The sequence below is a fragment of the Thermobia domestica genome, chromosome 13, assembly GCF_964235325.1.
Source record: "Thermobia domestica chromosome 13, izTheDome1.hap1.1, whole genome shotgun sequence".
NCBI classification, from domain to species: Eukaryota; Metazoa; Arthropoda; class Insecta; order Zygentoma; family Lepismatidae; genus Thermobia; species Thermobia domestica.
In genome coordinates, this window is record NC_137466.1 from 29,056,456 (window position 1) to 29,074,576 (window position 18,121).

Consider the following 18,121-nt stretch of genomic DNA (forward strand, 5'->3'; position numbering starts at 1 on the left):
GAGACATGTGAGAGGGATTGCGAAAGTTAATATTAAAGTTTTTTCAGAAAAATGAACAGTAGAAATCCATTCAACTGGCATCAGGAATCGTTACAGAAATAAAACTATTCCTAATTCCAGCTGTTTTCTGACTATTAAAAAAACAAATACAACGAAGTCTCGTCCATATGGATACTCGCTTGGTTGGTGATCGCACCGTGTAATTGCAGGAAGTCAATCAAAGATATGAGTTTTATAATTGATTTCGGAAGTATCTTGTACTCACTTTCATGCTTTTGTATACCAATAACTTCAGCGTTTAACTGAAACCTGTAACAAATCCACACGGGAAACTTCCCGGGAAGGCGAACAGTTGCAGTAGCCCTTGACATCCTTATACGGTCTCAGAGTAGGAATGACCACCAGTAGTTAGATGAAAGTATGCTTAATTCATTCATACGACTGTTCTCGTTCTGCACTCTGGCGTGGATACAGATGGTGTAGGCGGTCTTACGGACGTACCTCAGCCGGAATCACTTTATGAAAAGACTGCATTCGAAGTTTAAGATTCCAAATTGAATAGCTGGCCCGTGAGTGTTCTTTTCCTTGGAACCCTCTTTCCTGGCAGACTGTTTCGACAGGGACTTCTGCTTTAGATATAGCTTTCGCAGTAGTCACCCTGAATGCAAATCCATTCTCTAGACATTGTTTTACTATGCATATAATACACGCATGGAAAAAGCCATGACATTCTTGCAAGTAACTGTTTAATTCAAGCAACTCACTCACCTACAGCTTCAAACACTAGTGCTTACAGACACTTCGTTCTAGTCATTCCCCAGATGGAACTGATATTCCATAAAAATAACGAATTATTTAACATCTTTAATAGATTTATTGCCTTGAAATTTACTTTATACAGTGAAAGATAAGGAAGAATGGCACATTTTTACTTCAACTAATACGAAATTGGAAACTTACAGTCTTTTCATTTTTATTAAGTACTCCTGAGATTCTATATAAACTGATAAAAAAAATACTGATTCAGTAAAAAGCATTCACATTTTCTGTATTATTTTTCAAGGCAGACATATATGTTTTGCTATATAATGTATTCTATAGAAACAAAAAACAAAAAAGAAAACAATGATTATACATAATTGGCACTAAACTGTGCTACAGAATATCAATTTATCACAAGCATGACTATATAAACACTGTGATAACGAAAAATGGAAAAAACTTTGTACGATTAGGTATATATGTATATATATGAAAAACTTCAAAGCATATGGTAAATATATACTTTCAAAAATGCAAACAGTATTTCAGTAATTTAAGTATTGTACAGTAGTGTTGAAAAAATACATATATTTCAGAAACTCTATGCGCAGGCATAACTGCAGAAAACCTGGTCTTACATTCGTTGTCTCTCAACACTTTCTTACCAAAAGATGTCAGCAGCAAAAGTGGGTATTTCACTTCCTAGACATTTCACATAACACTTGAACCAATTTACTAACTGGAATAGTTTTCGGTACTATAAAGAATTATATTCTCTATACATCAAAGAAAATGCTCGTTCGTAAGCTTTAAAAAAGTTTTGCCGCTCACTATACCAACAACATGGGAGATAATGAAGTTTTTTGAACACAAGTTTTTAATTGTTTCCCCTTTCTTTTCGCTTCACTGTGAAGCCAACAGAAGTGGAATGTGACAATAATACTTGAATTAATAAAAAAGCAGTCACACTTTTCTATCACACACACTCAAACACACACTCTTGTTTCAAAGTTGAGCAATGAGATTTTAGTTAATTCATCAGTCGTCCAGTGGCGTTTATTTCAAAACAACGTTCTCAATATTAGGTAATATTCGTAACACTGATGTAGTAGCGTTTACTTCAACCATCGAAGTACAAAATACGGGTGGTACTTTTAGTTGGGATTTGGCAATTTTTTTTTTCCCTTCCTTTATACCTACAGGTGAAGGTAGATAATCAGGACTATATATTTTGAGATTAAGAACAACAGTTCAATGCTCGCTACTTAAATCTTCATTGACAAAGATTGCTTTTTTATTAATTCAACCCCCTCATACTTAACAATCGCAATATACATCTTGTAGTTCTACACTTTAAAATAAAACAATCAAAATACTAAAACTCTTCTAGAAATGTCATGATATATCATCGGTAATCAATAGCTGCCGAAATAAGCCATCTAGAAACAAAGCTAAATTAATGTTCATGAAATCTTTCCTGCAACTACCATTGCGACTGACTGACTACTGTTATCTTTGATCCATTTGGTAACACTAACGTAGACAAAACAACCTTGCATTTCCTTGAAAAACAAAAAACTGCGTACAGGATATTCCTTTTCGACTTCTTACCTACATATTAAAGAATTCATGTTACAATCCTATTATTTCACATGAAATATTCTACCATTTCCAACAATAACAGTTTCTACGTGTAACAACCTCTTGAAACCTTGAACATTTCATTTAAAACTAGACTTGTACTTCAGGAACATTAAGTCTTTGCAGTCTAGAGGAAATAAAGGAGGTCCTCCAGCTGCGGATTAGGCTTCACGTGCAAAGCCTGACCAACCAAAAATGCAAGTTTATGAGCATACTGACACGGGGCAGGCACACGCACAGTACCCTGCAAAAACAGACATTTAGATTAATGCTAAAACCAAATTTGTTCTTGAGAATGTTGACAAGTCCTTAATACTAACAAGCGTGACACACACAACGCTAATTTTCCTACAGTTCTCATTAAAATAGGTTTAGAAAGTTTACATGTATGAATTAAAATTGCAGATACCAGTTTACTCCTATTTCATTATCCCGAGTAAACTAATTATCTAAAGTTGAACACTACATCATGTATTAGCAATTCTAATATGGAATTAAGCATCCACATTTTTTGAATGGAGTGTATGCATAAATATGTTTGTTAATATTTACTTGTTCCGTGATGGTATCAGAGGGGCTGAATTAAGGATGTTATAAAATAGAGGATCTGCCCTTACAACAAAATCTTGAAGCCATACGTCAGAGTTTCGCCACCTCTACTCTGCCCACTCCGCCCAATAAGATCGCAATGTTTTGAGCCAACAATCATGGCGGACGATCCTTTTTTTTTTGTTTGTTTGTTTTTGTTTCACTGATTTAAGATACAGTGGATGAAGGATGAAGATACATATGGGCAGATCCTCTATTTTATAACATCCTTGGGTTGAATCCTATGTTGAACCTACGCTTCACGTTAGCTTCCTGAAGAAAAACTACAATTACAAGGAAGAGAGATGCAGCAAACATGGACCTTGAAATTATTTTACAGTAACAAAGTTGTTGCCATTGATGGGAAAATAAGATTTTCTTTTGTAGAAGTGTAATGAGATTTCAGGATTAACTGCAATATTCATATTACATGGTCTTACCTAATTTACATAGCATTTCATTTTCTATAAATGCAGATAAATACGATCCTTTTGTGATTCTCTAGCAAACTTTAGCAAGATACTAAAGTATGTAGCCTATGTTGCTAAAGGCTGTCCAGAAAGTAATAGAAGTTTTGAAATAAAAAGTAACAGAATGAACAAACCAAACTGCATTATATACATTTGAAAGGAACACTCGTCATACAAATTAAGGCACTTATACCGTGGAAAAAGTTTTTCAATTCGTCGCGGTAGAAATCTGCCGCTTGTGATTTCAACCACTGGCTAACACCGGCATGCAGTTCAGCGTTCGTATGAAAGCGTTGCGTAGCGAGCCATATCTTCATCGCTTGGAAGAGGTGATAATCGCTCGGTGCTAAATCCGGGCTGTATGGTGGTGATCGAACACCACCTATCGCAAATCATCCAAGAGTTCTCGGGCATTTTTAAAATCAATGTACAATCCGCGGCAAAAAACCTGCAACATGAGGATGTAAGTTTATTGTGAAACTATGCCCAGCAACACAAGGAATGAACATAACGTCTAAGTGGAACGAATCACGCCAGGATAAACCTCGGCCTCCTCCCGTGCACACTTATTTTAGAGCAAAAGACTTCGTCATTTTACAATAAACTTATATGTTCATGTTGCAGGTTTTTTGCCGCGGATTGTACCATTGCCTCACTCGGCCTTCACTCTCTACTCCACGTCCATGCACTTCACACAGTTGGTGATGGATTTCAACTGCCTTGTTTTTTTTTTTACCAACAAAAACCTAATCACAGAACGTACTTCACAAGAGGCGGGATTTTTTTTATTGCAGCGCACATTGTAACGCGTCGCAGAAAGCAAAGAAAGAACGTCACAGTCCTGATGCTATCACAGCTGGATGCGTACTGAGTTCTGACACCCAGATGGTGACTAGTCCCGCCTACTGCCACGATAGGCCAAAACGTCTGGGACTTTCTGGACAACCCTTGAAATTTTTAGTTTTTAAAAATCAGATTCTCAAAATATCCGGATGACGAAGTACAAAAAGTAGTACGCAAGTGACACCAAAATCAAGGTCATAACAAAAGCTAAAGTATTTAATGACTTTTTCACCTTTCTACCTAAATTCTAATGAAATTTATGAGTGGTTTTGTGATTGCACGTATGTGGAAAATTGCGCTTCTTTCAGAAGGAAAATCAATGTTCAATGTATAAACACCAACATGTCTTTCTTACCTCAGGTGGTACTTAACAACCCAGTTGCATAAGAGAATTTTCACTGGTTCACTTGACATGGAAAGACCCATATAGAAAGACCTCAAGCAATTAAAAGGACGAAAAAAAAAAAAAATGTGCAGTGAAAAGGATTTATAAGGTGGCGCCTCATATTATTCACTGTTGTGGAAAGCATAATTAGAAGAGTAAAAGAACGAAAAGATAAAAGTATGTTTATATTAGAACACAAAGATTCGGAAAGAAAAAAAATGATTTACAACTAAATACTTGTACCAACAAAACGAACTGATAAAATTGAGAGGTAAACCATTGAAGACAGCATGAACTTTATGTATGAGTTTAGAAGTAACGACAGATGACAATACTACTACGAAACTACAAAAAGCATAAAAAGAACGCCTTAATCGAAACCTGCCTACACAAGCCAAAATGATACAACATGTAATTCACATAACCGTAACAGCTCCGCAGCGGAAAATAGAACAGTGAAAACAATCAAATTTTAGGAAAATGTACAGGAGATCAAATTAAATCGGAAATCGAATAAAGCAAAGCACGCCCACAAAAACGAATCCATAGGCTATGCTGTTACGAACATTTAGAATAGAATAAAAATTCTAGCCTGGTTCCTGCAATGGAATCTAGTCAAAAACTATTGCAGAACAGATGGCAAAATCAATAAGAGGCTGTAACAAACGGAACAAAATTAAGGAAGTCTACATTATTATTTATTCCACACAACTTAATAGATCAAAACTTTTCCTCCCCAATCACGCACTAATTTAAAAAAAAAAAAAAAAAAAAAATCTTCCTTATGCTGTGTAGGCTAAAGGAGACTGATAAGAATGGAAGAAACGGGAAAACTCCGAAAAAGACCACGCACATGGTGTTGTCCATTACAAAGCCCACTTGGATCTAATTGGGATCAAACCAGGAACCCCAGGCACCAGAAGTGAACGCTCTACCATTGCGCCACCGCGTTCTCTTCACTCTAGCTCGGAGTTAGTCAACTAGATAAAGGTGTTCTTCCCATCAATTCCAACACAGATTATTATAATAAATATATATCTGAAGTTAGCGAGAATTGTAATATTGACAATAGCATATACACATTTTTCAACACTAGTGACACTGCATTCGAAGCAAGCAACTTTATTAAGCATTGCCATTAATAACATTACTGAAGGAAATTAAAACTGAAGGTTGGGATAAATTGGTCCCGTTGCTCTTGAGTGGGCATTTTAGGGTTGACAAAGTATACGCAATATTTCATGGAAAGATTTAAAAACGTTATTGAAATGCTTGTCAACAACGGGAAGATTTGGGGACGCATGCCAAATCGAACTAACTACACTTTCGGCAAACTTGCGAGTGGCATTTTGTGACAGTTGTACCATGCCAAAATGAGCGAAGTTACTGTGACAACTGAAAATTCAGTTCTTAACACTTAGTTTGTTTATTTTTTTTTTTTAAAATGAAACCCCCAATTCACCTTCTTCCCTCAGCAATTTTATACGAAATTTTCTCTTTCGCGAACCACGTTTATAAATTGGGACCAGAATGTAAATTCACGCTTATTACCGAAACATCCCAACTACAAACAGTGGAGACAGAGCATAGAGTCGCATTCCACTGAAGTCGAAGACAAATTCTCGTAGAACATTATTCTAAACTGGGGTGTATATATACTAGCCTTTGGTATCCAGACTTCGTCCTTAGATCCCTAAAAATTTGCTCAGCCTACCGTCTCTTAACACATATTTCAGCCATTGCTTCTGTTTCTCGCATGGCATTATTCTTTGCGAAAAATTAAGCAGCTTTCATCCTTACAATACGCATTTCAAACAAACTTAATGGACAGACACATAGGTCGGGTGAAGTGCCGTGTTCAAAAATTAATTTCAAATGGTTCATTACCTCTTCTGCTGATGGTGAGCCTGATAATCTCGAAGTCAATTTTAAATATCTTGAGAAAAAGTAGAAATTGCCCCTCTTCTCCCGTTTAAAGCGGAATTTCGGGAAACGCTGTGGCATATGTCCACTTGTTTTGAATAAGAAGTTTATATAGTAAATTTCATATCCACTATCTTAAGGAGTTTCGAGATACAGACACTAACAATTGCAGAGCCCATTCTTTTTTTTCCTTTCTAAGGAAAAAAAATACCTTAAAAAGTTTTTAATTACTTTGTACGAATAACTAAATGTGTGTATATATATATATATATATATATATATATATATATATATATATATATATATATATATATATATTACATACATATACATTTTTAATGGAAACTTGATTGCCATCCCCCCTCCACCAAATTTCCAAAAATTCTATAGTGTATTCCTTCTATACATGGGCAGTTCGGCAAATTCTTTGAACTTCCCCTGCTGGATTTTACAACAGTATCTCTTCCTCCTTCCCATCGCTCTTTTGACCTCATTTGCGGGGTTGCAATGTCGCAGCACCCACTGTGTCTCGTGTCTCTTACTCTCTCTCCCAATACAATCGCTAATGTAAAACAGATGTCAGGCCTCCACATTTTGCTATAATCGAGTATAATATATAAGAAACTATGTATATTGAACAGCAATCTTCTAATCACTGACTGAAAGGACAGCGTTTAGAACTGTGGCAACTAAGTACTCCATGTGGACTTGACGAGCGGTTGTCAAATGCTGGAAATGCGGGTTCTGGTTGGCCATTTAGTTATCGGGGGTGTTTTCCACAAGTTCCCATGGACGATGACTTATTTATGGCACTTTCTCCCACACGTAGAAAGCGGCATCCTTTATATACAAACTGCACACGTATAGATGGAATACACAATACCTTAGTGGCACCTTACATCACAAATCCCATTCACTGTCAAAATTTCAAATTTCTAGCTCAAGCGGTTTGACCTAGGCGCTAATCAGTCAGCTATTCACTCAGGACGACATATATATATATAGTATCTCCGAATTTCGGAAAGGTATACATCAAATTTGATACATAGACTTCCCATTTCGAATAATTAGAATCTGTTTTGCCGTTTTTAGACATTTTCCCTAAAAGAGAGGAAAGATCATTCCCATTCCCCCTCCCAATGAATTTTAAAAAAATCCTTAGCGGTAACTTACGTCACGACAACTATGCACTGTCAAAACTTCAAGTTTCTAGCTTCGATGGGTTGGTCTTGGCGTTGACCAGTCAGTTCCTTAGGATTTCTTATATATAGAGAGATTTATAAGTACACTACAGTATCTCTAATCTCCACGACTCAGAACAATCTGGAATCTTAGTAACGAACGTGTGTGTTACTTCTGGTTATTCAGCTTTAAAATATGACCACAATCAAATCTTTTAAAGAATAAAATTATACGTAGTTATTGCTGGTAGCAAAGGTCGATAATGGCTAAAAGGAATACGAATGCCTTCCCAACGACATTAAGTACGAGCAAATTGGGAGTGAAAATTTAAATTTTGTAATACTGTTACCTTGCAGAAAGTTTCCCCTTCCTGGCAAGATTAAACTTTTTCCTTTTGCAATAGAAAACGGGGAAAGTATGGATGTTTTAAATGCATTTCTGCTTACGTGGAATGAATAGTAGGCACCATCTACTAGGAAGCCAGTTTACTTTTATTAATTTTCACATATCATTTACACAGTATCATTAATTTTCTTCGGCTTCTCTACATACTTGAAAAAGGTACAAATATTTTTCAGTTTCTCCTCTACTACTTTCCAGTTTTTAAGAATCTTGAATTAAGTAATGGCCATTTATGTGTACTACTACTACTACTACTATGTGGAAAATTATCAACACCGTTATCAGAGAAGTTAGAAGTAAAAATCTATAGAAGGCTAGTCTCCTGAAGCTGGTCGCTAAGTACAGACGAAGATTTTTGGAAAGAAATTAAGAAGAGCAATATGTATCAATGAACAATTCACTGAATCCAACTTTGCAAGCAACTGAAATAAACTGCTAATGTTAAGATTCCGACAATATTTCCTCAGTTTCTCTTCGTTGGCTTTAAAAACTAACTACTCCACCAATGAAGAGCCACGTAACATCAAGAAATTTGACTGGATAACCATATTGGAACTCGAATTACTTAATTTGGCAAAATAAATAAATAAATAAAAACTTCCAAGAAGAATGAATACTAATTCGGAATCACCACATTACCACGGTCAAGAGAAGCTTGTAAGGCCAATAAATTAACTACATTTATCATTGTAAGAAAAAGGATAGTCACATGCGTCACAACCTGCTGATATGCCGCAAATTGTTCACATAATAGATATGATGTTTTACTTGCCCACAAACTAAATATCTCACTTTAATATGGCAATTAGTGACTTCAACAAACCATTATATAGAAAGATCACTGAAGAAGGTGATAATATTCACCAAAAGCAATTTTGGTTCTTTTAAAAAAGATAACATTAGCATCTTTAACTTAATAGCATGCATCAATTATATACTGTGATTACTTTTGTCAAAATTCAATATTATGGTAGTTCTACTTACGCTCCAGTTGTAATACAAGTGGGTCATCTTGTATGTTAGACGCTGGACCTTATCAGGATCTAAGCCAATGTTGTCCGCTAACACATTGTATGATGTTGGACTAACTGTGCCCTGACGGACCGACTGTGATACCAAGTAGAAGTCGTACCTACGAGATAAAAATGATAAAATGTATCGAAGTGAATAAATAATAAATGATTATAAAACTATTTTCGCATTCGCTTTATCATGTCAACTCTTGTAATAAAACATTTTATGACAACTTAGCAAGAATCGTGCAAAATTAATATTTTTGTTTAAAATTTTACGGAATTAAAAATGAAACGCTTGCAATCCTTGCAGATTTTCATTACATGTGGCTTCCTTATTCCCGTAGTTCTTAAGCTGTTTCAAAACACGATCTTTCCCTTCAGTTTTAAAAGATGTTATTTGTTCAAATGTTTTATCCAAACGTATTTTCTATTTCATTTATCTAATGTACCTGTGTAAACCACAAAGAGGAATAAAATAGTCAACTCGATACGATAGAACGGACAGTTAGAAATTTAACCAGTTTCTCTATTGTCTGAATCAGTGTAATCTGTTGCTTACGAAGAGTATATCTTCTCTATTTGCATTTGTTGCTTCTTTAGGTGATACTTTTCTTGAAAAGTTTTGTGACGTCACAATATGGTGCTTTATCTTTCTCTGCGTCCCATTCACACTTTTTTTTCTCCTTATGCAGAGAAATTTTTACTCAGACTGCAAACTAGCACTAACCTAAATATATAAGAAAGGTTTAAGCTACAACCATCATTACTACAACATGAAAAGAAAAAAGTTTTATAAATACGTTGCTAAGAGACATTTCAACGTATCAGATACTGAATTCAGCCAAGTAATACATCCAATCATAATTGAACTCGCTTGCTACACGAACTTGTTCTGGAAAAAGATTTTAAACTCCTACTATAATGGAATCAATCTTAAAGTTAGTTTGTTTCCTGATGAAGACAGGGTTCTTGTCTGCTATTGCTTGAAGCAGTTTTACATACCTAACATATATGTCAGTCAGCCACTCAAGGCGATCGATTTTCATCTTTTTACTCAAAAGAACAAATTATACAAAGGTATAAAACTGATATTCGCATACGCAATCTCTAACTGTTGAGAATACCAATGTGAGTAGTAGCTATCCTTACCTCTCTGGCAATGTGACACAGTCATCTGCCACTGTCCCCGGTGGTGGATTTTGTTTATCCATGAAAAGCCTGGTGTTAATTCTCTTAGTTACAACAATAAATGCCATCTTTACGATTCCTGGGCCTCCGTACATTTGGTTTAGACTTTGCTATTAAAGAAAACAATGAAAAATTGACAAAATAATCCTTCAATGAAGAAGCTTTAAATAAAATATACACTACAGAATTTTTGAGATAAAAGAGCTATCAAACAGTTTTACTATGGAGCATAACGCTGAAAACCCTAATTAAATTTTAATTATCAGAACTGAATTCATATTTCAAGTAATTTAAAGAAAAATTCTGGAACACTAACAAAGAACCTCCACGACTTCCAGATGAATTTGTACACGGAAATGCACTCAGTATTTTTAAAGAAATATTTCATTACGTAAGTACTCACATTCTATGTACTATCCTTCAGAAGCATGTGAAAAGAAAATTTTTAGTTTGTAACATTTAAATATGGCTGACAAGTTGGTTTCTGGAATAATTAAAACGCCATGAATACTGATTGTTCGGAGACAATTCATAATGACTGCGGATAGATTTAAACCGCCTGCCTAACTTGCAGATCTTACATGTTAGCTACGTGAAACTTTTCCTGTTCCACATAATACAGTCTTATTCAAGTAATCCAGGAATGTACACATTTATCTAACGATTCTAAAGCAACTGTATGACAATTAATACTTAAATCGCCAAGTATATTGTTATATACAGAGGGGTCAAAAAAAGTACTCACTATTTGCTAGTGACAAATTTCACCTTACGTGACAATTTTTGGCACAGAGAGGGCTATGGTATGTGTTCGAAATGACTATTAGCAACTTCTATAATGCTCATGGTGCTAAACTGCACACCGAACTACGGCTGTTAGTATCTGGCGTAATGGCAGCAAGACTTACGATTTTTTCACGTAGCTCGTCGCTTGTTTTTTTTTTGTTGACACACAACATTCTTGACGGTTTCCTAGAGGTCAGAGGTATCATAATCAGGAGACCGAAATGGGTACGCAACAGTCTAACAACCTATCCCATCCGGGTAGACTCACGACAACCTAACATCTCGATGGTTATGAGGTGGGATTTAGTTTTGTTGCACGTAAAAAAAAAAAAAAAAAAAAAAAAAAAAAAAAAAAACACTATACAGATTTGGATGGCAGGTAAAATCTTTGCCTGAGGTATATTAAGATATACCTCACCAGTCACGATACCTTCGAAGAAGGGACCAATTACACCACACCACAAACCCCTGGTAGATTCACGGCTCTTTTCACATCAGCGTTAGAATTTTCACGAGTAGAGGGAACAACTGTGGCGGTTCGCAGTACCGTTAAGTTTAAATTGCGCCTCGTCAGTCTACACTAACCACTGCAAACTCCGTATCCCCCCCCCCCCCCATGTGCTGAAACAATTCAGAAGTACTCCATCCTTATTCATCGCGTGTAGCGGTCTCGAAATGTACACTTTCCACTTTGCTCTCTTCAGCATGCGTCTTACACTTGACCGCCTCATCCAACTTTCGCGCGCTCCCTAGTTCATTGATTTTCGCGGTGATCTACTGTAACATCACAGCACTGGAGCCCGTTAACTTGCTGTTCGTGGTAGGCCGGATTCTTCCCTGTGCACATCTTAAACTGTTCCGTCGACCTCGAATTTATCGCAAATGCGGACAACTGTTCCGACGTGTTGGTAGCGGTGTTCCGAATAATCTCTGCCAATGCCGTTTTATCTCTTGAATATTCTCTTACTTCCAATATTTTAGTACAGCCTTGTGTTCAACAGACGATAAATGACCTTCAAGCATTGTTGTTACTCTACTGTCTTCCGCTGTTAGGTAATATGATTGGCTCGTTCCACTATGAACTATCCGCGCATGAGCAGCATGAAGTGCCAGCTATACCTACCGTGACAAATTTAATATCTTACACTACACTACGCATTAGACTCGTGAATGTAAATCTTTATGTTTAGAAATTATTTAATTACGAACAGTGAGTACATTTTTTTGGACCTCTCTATTACAGAATGGATCATTTATCTTGATAGGCCCTGGTTATTTTTGAACTAATGAACAAAAAAACTCTGAAATTTTGAATCTTTCAAATATCGGCAGCGGGATATTATTAAGCATACTTTGTCATACACAAGGTTCACAGCGTTAAAGTTGCATTTTTTTCAAACGGCACTACGTAGGTTATTACATATTTCAATCTACATGTTTAATGAAATCTTATGTTATATTTATTATTCAGTATTACAAACTAAAGAGCTACAGTATCACAAACATCCTAATTTTCATGGCCTTCACAGCAGTAACATCGTAAATGAAACAAGGCAATACACATCCAAACACTTCAGTGTCTAATATTATGATTATGATATAACTGATTTCAAACGAATACGATCAGTTACAAGAGATTGAAAATTTGACCCCCCCCCCCCCCCTCAAAAGCCATTATTTCGAAAAATTGCTTAGGTAATTACCTCACCCAATTCCATAAATGAGTTTTCAATAGATGTGAAGTTAATGTCGTTCACATAATTTGATATCTCAAACCATTCTTGAGATATTGTGAAAACTTAAATTTTGCAACACTGCTTAAAATTGTGTAATAGTTTGATTACACCTACTAAAAAGGATTATTGGAATGTTACAGAAGCAAAGTAAATAGATTTTTAAAAAAGTTTCCATATACGCTATTTTAAACAATTTATCGAATTTTACCTTTTATATATAATCTCCCGAATGGTTTGAGATATCAAATTGTTGCAAACAGCATTATAATCTTCATGTCTATTGAAAAACACACGTAATTGGATTAAATACTTATCTAAACACTTTGTCGAAATAAAGTTCTCTGAAAAAAGTCAAATTTTTAACTCGAGAGTTACTTCTACTTGTTCGAAATACATCATATGACGACCGTAGTATTCAACATGAAGGCACTTTAGATGTATGTTATCCCGTCCGTTTCACTAGCTTTATTACAGCGTCCTTGGTTTGTAACACTGACAAGTGTAGTGTTTTAAGTTTTCGTTTTACACGTAGATTTGAAATATAAGAACCTGACGTAATACAATTTGAAAAAATACAACTTTATATTGAGTTGGCAACACTTAACCTTGTGGTATAGAGTATGTCAAACAATGCCTCCGTGCCGATATTTGTATGGTACAAAATTTTAGTTTCTGTCCATTAGTTTAAAAGTTACAGGACGTATCAAGATATACGGACCACCATATTATATCTACGGTAAAAATTAGGCAGTACTTGAGTGAGTACAGATTAATATTAGTTATGGATCATATTCAATGATATGATCCATAACTAATATCAATATCTGTACTCACTCAAGTACTGCCTAATTTTTACTGTAGATATACCAGTAACCGGCTTGCCGCTTTCTTTAGTACTACTACTTTACGAATTTTACAGGCTTGAAAGATCACATTTCCGGTAACATTTCTAACTGCATAATAACTTAACAAAACTATCTTGTTATTCTGAATTTACTTCTTTACTTTCGAAAGAAATGATGTAATGATCCTAATTTTCTTGTGTGTTACTTCCTCTTTAGTGGGTTGAAAAACAGGAAGAGAGCTGTTAATCTGTATGTTTGATTTATCTGAAATAAGTGTATCGCCATACTTCTTAATCACTTCCGTGTGCTTTGATTCATTAATTACGCCCAAGCTCCGCCGCACTATTTGTAGTTGGGAGTCGGCAAATTGGGAGCGGGGCTTGAACGTAATAAGTGAAGCAAAGCATGCGGAAACTGGCGCTCATCCCTCAGTTCGATATCTATTCAGAACTCAAAAAGTGGAGAACACGAAAAAATTAGGATTGTGTTACAATTAACCCACCAGTTTTTTTAAAAGTAAAAAAGAAAATTCGAAGTGAGAGCTTTATTCAATAGCCAGGAACGTTACCAGTAATTTGGCTCTTGAAGTTAAGTAAAATTTCATTAAAAAGTCCTCCTGAAAAAAGCAACAAGCCGGTCACAAATGTTTAAAGTGAAGATTAACAGACGAGTGCTCAACTGACTACAAACGTAATTAATAAAAAATGAAAAGGAGCAGCCAACCAGAAATATTTTTGACGTAACAAGGATAAGTATGCCAGATTTACTTTTTGTTACATACGAAGCCACAAAACAATATCTCGAACTTATTTTATTAAATTCAGAACAAATAAACTAATCTGTTTAAGAAACTAAACAGTGAATATTAAGTGTAAAAAGTGCGAGACTGACATTTCTATTAAGAATTTTCATTAAATTCGCATCTATAGCGGATATGGTGTAAGAAAACTGTTTATTCCTCCATTTTCTCACAATAATATAGGTAAAGTTTTATTAAAAATTACCCCTTTCTCTACGTCAGTGAAAACAACTCCCATATTCAACCATGTCTTAGTTATACGCACTCAGGATGCGAAACCGATAAAATCTTACTCAACCTCTGAAGATAAATAAATGTATTTTCAATAATTTGGCTGAAACAACTACCTTGAAAATCGGATTACATATGGAAAAGAGATGGGGGGAAAATAGATTTTAAAAGTGTACTGTAAAAATTATATCCATATGAATAGCTTTGTGAAATCGGTGGTCAGATTCCACGTTTACAGTTATTGTGCTAAATTTTACATTCTTTGGCTTGCTCCTGGATTATGGTCAGTGCACCTGACAAAAGCACCGGATTCAAACTCCGGTCGTAGTTCGGAGCCGACATTCATAGTGGCTTCCGTCGTTAAGTCGCGGTGGCTCAGTGGTGGAGTGCTCACATCTGGTGCGTGAGGTCAATGGTTCGATTCCAGCCCCAAGTGGGAAAAGACCACGTACATGGATTTCTCGGGAGTTCTCCCGTTTCTTCCCACTTTCGTCACTCCATCAGTATCATACATCTCAGCACAGCCTTCTTTCGCTTCAGTGCAGAACAGCAGGACGTTAAAAAAAAAAAAAAAAGAAAGAAAAATATTGTCTAACCGGAAATGATTTCTAACCGGTAAGTTTATAAAATAGTTCTATCGGGATTTACAATTTTCACTGTCCACTCTCCCCTCTAACCTTCAAAACAACTTCATCCTACTAAACTGATTATTATGCCTGTATACAGGAACTCTTATCCCTTTAGTTGGTCATGATGTATGTAGGAAAACTAATGCCAATACAAAAGCCTCTTTCCTACTAGGTGTTGCCAGAGCCGTATATGCAAATCGAAAGAAATGTCGGTACAGTTTTTACAGGATTTACTGTTTTCGGTTTGTTGTAACGTAACGAAAGCACGTAATATAACATGTGTAACGTAATATTGTAGTGTTTGGCGTAGACTCAAAAGACTTATTAGCGAAATAAAGAGTTCAGAAAGTTACATGTCGGTTGGATAGTTCCATAATAGTGACAATGTCTACTGTCTGCCAAGTTGATTCTATATCTATCTCAATGTCAGTAAAGTAGTAATATATATCTACACAAATACTCTATGTTTATTCTCAAACAACCTTATTCGAAGGAACAAAAAGGAACATGAAGTGTGATATACGCTAAAGACTCTTTCTATAAGAGAACAATACTAAGTAGTAAGAACAGTATTATGACCTAAGCGTTGCACACTAAAATATCCAGAAAAGGAGTCCAAATTAGAGGGATACGGATTTGGTAGAGACATGTACCCTCTAATACTGTGTTTCGTACTGTAAACATTATACAGGATTTTAGAACAGCCAATGACATTCTATATCGTACATGTCTCGCGTAAACTTATACTATACATGTACTTACTTGTATTGAAGTGCATGGAAACTTTCATGGAAACATCAAAATAATGATCCCACCTTCACCATGCTTTTTCTTTCCTCGATGTTTAACATCCACGTTTATGTATCGACGCTAAGGAAATTGCAATGATGAACGAAATGGTAAAAGGAACAGCGAAAAACGAAAACCCAGAGAAAACTCACGCATTAATCCTCTATCACAAAACATTTAGCGCGAGGTTAAATCGAACCATGTTCCCCGCGTACCCTTTACTGTGCAGTAGTAAACAGAACTCAGTTTACATTTGGGATTCACACTGTATATACTCAAAACTAATATTAAGAACTGGTGGGAATTACGCTGTACCCACCATAAATTAATTTGCCGTCTGTCGAAATTTTACATAAATATATGTAAAGACTAAGAAAAAAAATAGTTAGTTTTTCAACTTGCTCTCCGTTCACGTTTTCAACTGATTTTTTTTCTGCTATCGGAAAGAAATTTCAACTAGTTCTGGTACACGATTACAGGCACTGTTCAAGTTCTTCCAAACATTCCTTCATGGGTGAGTTTTGTGTGTGACAACTTCAGAATTGTTCTCTTTACTTTCTTTGTTTTGAGACAAATGTTAATTTTCGATGTTAACATCAACGTTACTGAATCATTTAGTGCATCAGTAACCGTCTCTACACTAACTAACTTTCCATCTCAACAAGGAGGGGGGGGGGGGGGGAAGAATTGTCCACACTTCTCAGAAATATATGTCTAATGTACAGATAGCGACTTCTCCGGGTTGTAGGGGCTTAAGTAGGAGTTTCTTCGGTTCCGAGAAAATGTCCTATTTGGAGGTATGTGTCAACTTAAAAAGGTTATAATACACACGAAAAAACCTAAGATTGACTTAGCATCTACTCCCACTTTTTGGAATAAGCTCAATACAGTTTCCACTTTCCAAACTAACCTTATTCTCTGAGCAACATAATTTACATTAATTCATTAGAATCACAAAATTATATTATTTGGAGCACGTTTCCAAAATTAACGTTATACTGAAACATCTTTCAATACAGGAGTTTAACGAAAGACCACTGAGAATTGCCTTATTTTACTATGTACTTTAACAAGAAAACTATCGCGCGGTAAGTATTGACGCGACACACCACAAAATAAAAGAATACTTAGCGGATAGTCAGTATTTTGTTGAACCTCCTTTTCTTTTGCATGCTTTCAGTCGTTCTGGAACACTCAAGGCGAGATTTTGGAGGATAGCAAGTGGTAAATTGTTCCAAACCTCCCTGATGGTAGCTTCCAGCAGAGGCAATGTAGAGATATCCATACCATGTAAACGTCTCTTCATGATAGATCATAAATTTTCTATGGGGTTTAAGTTAGGACTGCCCTGACCAAACTTCAAAAAGTGGGTCACAAGCATCTTTAAGCCAAGATACCACACTTTTGGTTCCTGTCTACTTTTGGCTGTATAACAAGGAGCTCCATCTTGCATAAAAAGCTCTCCACTTTTTTGCAAAGGACTATTCCAATACATTGTTTAATAGCTCAAAATAGACAAACTGATTCATTGTCTGGTTTCTAGAAAGAATAAACTCTCCTATACCACCATAACTAAAAGAAACAAAGATCACGATACTGGCAAGGTGTTTTACAGACGGACAGGTATACTGAGGAAGGGTTGGATCACCACAAAGTAGACGGAACATTCGCTTGCAGCCAGTGCCACTAACACAAAATATGGCCTCATCAGTCCACAACACTTTTTCCAGCTACACTTAAAAAAAAAAGAGTCCTTTCTTACGATGATTCTCTGTAAAACGGGTTTCCAGCGAGCTCTGTAACTTTGTAGGGCTAAGTCGTCATGAATTTCTCCTGCACCGTCCGAAAGGACACATTAGCAAGCAATGCAGGGTTCTTTTATTTTAGTTCCCTAGCAGTTAAAGAA

The 18,121-nt window shown here is 35.9% G+C and overlaps 1 protein-coding gene across 2 annotated transcripts in view; it reads right to left on the reverse strand.

Annotated features, from left to right (window-relative positions):
• Positions 1-1,947: 1,947 nt before the first annotated feature.
• Positions 1,948-18,121, reverse strand: part of LOC145668064 (piwi-like protein Siwi) — a 75,450-nt gene continuing 59,276 nt past the window's right edge. For both annotated transcript variants that reach the window (XM_081735564.1, XM_081735565.1), the window contains exons 16-18: positions 10,362-10,510; positions 9,181-9,328; positions 1,948-2,647 (exon numbers count right to left, since the gene is read on the reverse strand). In XM_081735564.1, the coding sequence (XP_081591690.1) occupies positions 2,531-2,647; positions 9,181-9,328; positions 10,362-10,510 (414 nt within the window). In that variant the 3' untranslated portion in view covers positions 1,948-2,530. The remainder of the gene's footprint in view (positions 2,648-9,180; positions 9,329-10,361; positions 10,511-18,121) is intronic.